We start from the raw sequence: 6,000 nt of genomic DNA, 5'->3' as shown, positions 1-6,000 counted from the left end.
TCTCCTCCTTCTAAGCTATTTCAGCCAATGCTGGAAACGATGATGCTGGGTGCAACAGGCAGGACAGATCCAACCAGATTCTTCTTATGTTCTCACTCTTACGTTAAAAATCAAAAAGTGTTAGAATCTTACAATGGAAAGTTAAATTTAGAACGATGCATGTCGGTCTCCCTGCGGGATTTCCCTTTGCCTGTTGCAGCTGTTGCAAGAAATTCAAGAGAGTCACACAAAGGTTTTGTCCATAGAAATCACTTCTTGGGTTATTGTTCCAACCATATAGCACTAAACCAGAAAATATCAATTAAAAAAAAAAACTTTCACTGACACCATTATTACCATGTTATCAAACTGCAAACAGTACCCAAAGGAGCAGAAGAACCATATTGTAACTAAGCCCAGAGACTCGGGTTCTTGAGAGGGGGGAATGGAGGGGAGGGGGGTGGAGAGCAGGGGGGAGGCTTGTTCTCTTTGCAGATCACATCTCCAGAAAGCAATGCTCAGCCCATTCTGAGGGATCTTTTCACAAGCTGCTGCTGCTACCTTTCCAGAAGCGTGCTGGATTCTCAAAGGCCCTTATGTCTCACAGGCAGACGTAGACTATTTGCCCATGGCTAACTCAGTCCTCTCCGTCCCTGGCCAGCTGCCTGCCTTTTATGCGCCACTAGGACACAATCTGGGATAGATATTGTATGTCAGGTCGATAAGACATTCTTAGGTCAGCTCAGTTGCTGCCAAAGAAGCTGCTGCTTCCCACCCCGTTCTCTTGCTTTTGGGAGTGAGAAGGGAAACCAAGGACTGACTCAGGGTGCCATGAAGTAGGTAACAATAGAGCAAGGACCACCGTGCCCTTTTCTGTCTCATTTTCCATTCTCAAAGCCTGAAAATGCAAACCTGTGGCAGGCATGGGAGTGCTACAGAGCCCGCCTTCCTATGCGGTCTTTCTAGAGTTCTAATTCAGAACGGGAGCAGATCCGTCGATTCCTAAGGAAGCTCTACTGGCTCACTGGAGAGAATGACTTTAGCTCCAAACAAATCCAGGGCTGTCTGAGGGCAAAACTGAACCCCTTATAATAATTCTCTGAGTGACATGACAGGTTAGCCTCCTCTTTCAAGCCTCGTGTCTGAAGTAATAAAGACAAGGAAAGGGGAATTAAATCAAGAAACGCCTTTCCAAACCAGGCGCTCTCTGAGTATTCACCTCCCATCATTCCTGGCTATCATGGTGCCAGGTTGAAGGAAGCTAAATAACAGCAGTGCATGCCAGAACTTGCGTTCCTACAAACTCCCTCCTTTCCCCCCACTTCTGAATCTATTGCCTGGTGCTGTGTGTGAATTGCATTGCTTTGTCAGACAAAGAGAGAAAGAAGGTACCTTTAGTCTATCCTAATTCATCAGTGTTTGGCAGCTGTCAAACTGAGAAATGGTGCGGCTTGCGCGCGCGCACACACACACCCTTCCTAGGGATCCCCTTTTTCACTGTGGCCTTCACACCCTCCCACTCTTGCCTTTCTTTTTTTCCAGTTTTTTGAGCAGACTCTCATAGTTTGCAGATTTGCTAAAAAATATTCAGTGCTCATTTCGAGATTAAAAACAAACAGCCCTCCCCACGATACATATAATAAAAGGAGAGAAAAGAAGAATCGTCCTTTCTCAAAATTTCTTCCCAAAATGGATTCTGTAGGAGTGCTCGACTGCACACGGAAGCTTTTAGTCATCTATAAAAAGCAGTCTTGCTAAAAACACAACACCAGGGTTACAGGAACAATAGGGGGATTTTGACTCGGCCATTGGTGCCTCAGGATGGCTGAGGGGAAGAGTTAAGAATTCTCTATCAAAAACTACTGGGCTGGAAAAACCCATCGTACTGCCTTGGGATAGGCAAAAAACACGCCACGGTTTATAGAAATGGAAGCATCTGAAAGGAAAATAAGGCTGGAGAAATTGGCTTGGAGGTCCTCTCCAGTCGCTACCTCCTCTAGACTCGCTTCTCCCAAAGTGTCCACAGAGGAGAAAGGATGCAACCACTGGACAAGTCAAGCAGTCTTCATTTCATGTGCGTACTGATCGCCCACGCCCACCAAGCCAGGGTTAAAGGAGGGTTGGCTCTTCCTCTGTTTCCTGGTTTAATTGCTCTCCACGAGTTTAGCCAAGTCTTGTCTGAGCTCACTCAGCTCAAAGATTTTCATGTCCATGATCTCTGCCAATTTGGATACCTCCTGGTACATCTTCTCCCTTTCAGAAAGCGTCTCTGAGAGAGACCGTTCGGCCAAATGCAAGCGCCGCTCCAGCTCTGTGTTCTGTCTCTCTAGGTCCTAAAGAGAGAACAAGGAAGAGTGCTCAACCACTGCTGATAACAGTTCTACAGAGGAATCATTGAGTCTATCATCTGCACACCTCTATAACTGCCTGGTTTGGTTCTGAAACCCAACAGGACAGACACAGACTTCAAAGAGTGATTAGGACTGCAGAAAAAACAATTGCTACCCACCTGCCTTCAATTGAGGACCTGTATACTGCACGAGTCAAAAAGAGGGCTGTGAAAATGTTTACATCCCGGACATAAACTGTTTCAACTCCTTCCCTCAAAACGACACTATAGAGCCCTGCACACCAGGACAACTAGACACAAGGACAGTTTTTTTCCGAACTCCATCATTCTGCTAAACAAATTATTCCCTCAACACTGTTCAACTAGTTACAAAGAGTGCGCTGCTGTTACTGTTAATCTTCTCATCACTCCTTATCACCCATCCCCTCCCACTTGTGATTGTAGGACTGTAACTTTGTCGCTTGTATCCTTAGGATTTCTATTGACTGTTTCCTAGTATGATTTGATTGCTTATTGTACCCTATGACTATCATTAAGTGTTGTACGTTATGATTCTTGATTCTTAACGAATGTATCTTTTCTTTATGTATACTGAGAGTATTTACACCAAGACAAATTCCTTGTGTGTCCAATCACACTTGGCCAATAAAATATTCTATTCTATTTTATTCACCTGGAAATCAAATATCCATGACCTTGGAAAGGCCTGGATTGGCTCTTTGAAGAAGAACCTGAGCTTCTTACGCAGACTCTCCCCCTCTTCCCCCCGCCCAGGCATCTCCTCCTTTCTGTTACAGAAGAAGGGAAAAGTTTTCCCTGTGGGAACCCAGACAAAGTTATGGATACTGGTCATTCTGGACTAGAGGCATCTGATCTGACGTAAGGCAGCTTCAAATATTCATAAGCTATGATTAAGAGAAATAACGTCAACCAGAAGGTTGAAAGTCTATCGAGATTCTCAGTCATCTGGATCATGGTTGTCCCAAGGGTGCTTTTTCAAGAGGCAGCTGGACTTTCTGGTTTTTCTTTGAAGACGTTTCACTTCTTCAGCTCTGACTGAATGGAGGGGAATGGAAGGATGAGTAGTGCAAATGGGTGTGGAGCCTTCTTGGAACTGTTGAAAGGATTGTGTTGTAGACTGGAGATGGATGATGTCATATCCCTCCCGTTCTGTTGAGAGAGAGCTGTTCAATTTTGATATCTATGGCCTCTTTGACCCTTCTTTCAAACCAGCAGTCCTCTCTGTCCAAAATGTGGACTTTGCTGTCTTCCAAAGAGTAGCCTTTGTCTTTTAAATGAAGATGGATTGCTGAATCTCGTCCTGATGGGTTTGTTCTCCTATGTTGTGCCAGGCATTTATGAAGTGGTTGTTTCGTTTCCCAGAAGCTTGTCCACCCCAAGGATAAAACACCCAGACACAAACTGAGCAACAGGGCATATGCAGTACAGTGCAGTGAGCCATGTGCAGATCTACAGTAGACAGTAGACCCTGAGGGCACAGATAAACCTCCAGAGGGCCTTAACGACTCTCTAAATAAAAGAATGCAAATGACCAGCTGTCTGCAAGGAGTATAAATCCTTCCATTCCCCACCACCCAGTCAGAGCTGAAGAACCTTCTTGGATGAGAAGCGAAACGTCTTCAAAGAAAAACCAGAAAGTCCAGTTGCCTCTTGAAAAAGCACCTTTGGGTCAAGAGGAAAGCAAATCAGGAAGAAACAAAGAAATGAATCATGTCAGAACTGTTCACAACCCAAGCTGCTTGGTGGCAAAGAAACCACCCATACAGGTATTTTGTCATGTCCTCCCTTGGACTTTTTCCATCACCATTTCTCACTCTCTATTGTCTTTGTTACCTGCACCTTTTGACGAGTTTCCTCGTATTCATCATCTGGTTGCTGCTGCAGCCCCTTTTGGCTTCTCAGTTGTTGAAGCTCCTGAAGCGTAAGTAGGGAGGGAGAATGTCATGAAAGAAAACGGAGAAGCTATGTTAAAACAAAACCGAGCGTGAAAAATGTAATTCGTACTTCCACAATTTATTTTTGGAAACAGTGCAGATTAAACTTTCAGGTGAAATGAAACATTTTTGGACTATCGTCTTCAAATTATGGCTGCTCTCTTCAGTTCTTGGCACTGATGATCAGGTACAGGAGCCTGCAAACGGAGAGGGCGGTTAGGAAAAAAATCCTGCTCAATAGAAGATTCACATAATACAGGTGAGGGGATCTTTTCATGGTCCAGATGTTGTGTGAGTGTTCTAATCAACTCAAGTTGTGAGGTGTAGTTTTAACCTCCAAGTATTTTGTTCAAAGGAAACAGACGCCATAAACTGGGAAGAGGAGCTACATTTGCAACTATCTGTATCTTCTCAAAAATCCTAATGAATGAACCTGGCAATCCTGAGAGCAATAAGGGAAGATTCCCTTGGGCATGGAATACAAACTGCATCAGTCACTCTTGCAGATGACCTGTGGCAGGACTTGGATGGAGCGATGTGCTTGCTCCTTTGCAATTGTGGCAAGTGTCTATAGTTTGGGTGTAGGATGAAGGTGAAGATCCGTTCTCTGAGCTTGTGGGCTGGTTTCCGAATGTTTCATTACCAGACTAGATAATATCTTCAGCAGAGTTTAGGGCAGGGCTGTCAAACTCCCGGCCCATAGGCTGGATGTGTCACACGTTAGCCACACCCAGTTTGGTGAAGGGTGGGGGGGGGAATTGTGCTATGTCACGTGATGCCGCCATGACGACACGAGTTTGACACCCCTGGTTTAGGGGATGCCAGTGTTCTTCTGTTTATAAGGGCTTCAGGTGTGGGTGTCAAAGTGAGGGTCTTGTGGGGGGTCAGGTGTGAGTCATCAGTGACTCTTGCGATGGGACTTGTGATAGGGAGGTTACATCAGGTCAGGGTCATTGGGAGATGAACTGCAGGTGAGGGAGAGTTGTGTGGGTTGGTTGAGAGTCGGTGCCGTCTCTGGTTGGCTGTAGGGTTGATTTGGATTCTGAATGGTTCGTAGGCTGGTTTTAGGTCCATGTGCCTGTTGATGGAACTGACCTACAACCAGCCTATATGAACCCCTCAGAATCCAAATGCCCAAGGCTCTGTCAGCAACACTAGGTAAACCAGGAAATCAAATTCACAAAAAGACCAAAACGACTATTTTTTTTTAGATTTGCTATAATAACTGAATCTTACAAATCTGATTGTACTATGCATCCCTGTCTTGTCATAATACAGTGGATCATGGAAGTCTCTGCCTGAATATTCTGAATACTAACTTGTTTATTGTGACTCAAACAATATTTTAGCCATCCTTGTTTAAGTAATGGTTCTAGCATACTTCTGTCAAGGTCACCTCCCTTACTCTCTACAGGCTAATCTTCTCTCCCCAACACCGTTTAATGTTTACATGAAACTGCTGTCTGTCTGTCTGTCTATCTAATAACAGATAATAAGAGTTGGAAGGGACCTTACAGGTCATCTAGTCCAACCCCATGCCCAAGCAGGAGACCCTACACCATTTCTGACAGATGGCAGTCCAATCTCTTCTTGAAAGTCTCAAGTGATGGCGCTCCCACAACTTCCGAGGGCAACATCTGTTCCATGGGTTGATTGTTCTCAGTGTCAGAAAGTTTCTCCTTATTTCCAGGTTGAATCTCTCCTTGTTCAGTTTCC

At 44.8% G+C, this 6,000-nt stretch overlaps 1 protein-coding gene across 5 annotated transcripts in view; it reads right to left on the bottom strand.

Moving 5' to 3' along the window:
* Positions 1–233: 233 nt before the first annotated feature.
* Positions 234–6,000, bottom strand: part of HOMER3 (homer scaffold protein 3) — a 48,832-nt gene continuing 43,065 nt past the window's right edge. For 3 of the 5 annotated variants that reach the window (XM_087951695.1, XM_087951692.1, XM_026683154.2), the window contains 2 exons: positions 4,184–4,264; positions 234–2,312 (listed from right to left, as the gene is read on the bottom strand). In XM_087951695.1, the coding sequence (XP_087807821.1) occupies positions 2,124–2,312; positions 4,184–4,264 (270 nt within the window). In that variant the 3' untranslated portion in view covers positions 234–2,123. The remainder of the gene's footprint in view (positions 2,313–4,183; positions 4,265–6,000) is intronic. The other 2 variants (XM_087951701.1, XM_087951712.1) reach the window with 1 other exon arrangement.

This window comes from Notechis scutatus, chromosome 1 (genome assembly GCF_049901735.1).
Source record: "Notechis scutatus isolate UNSWTSFEM ecotype Mainland chromosome 1, rNotScu1.2, whole genome shotgun sequence".
Taxonomy (NCBI): domain Eukaryota; kingdom Metazoa; phylum Chordata; class Lepidosauria; order Squamata; family Elapidae; genus Notechis; species Notechis scutatus.
This window is presented reverse-complemented; position numbering and strand designations above follow the sequence as displayed.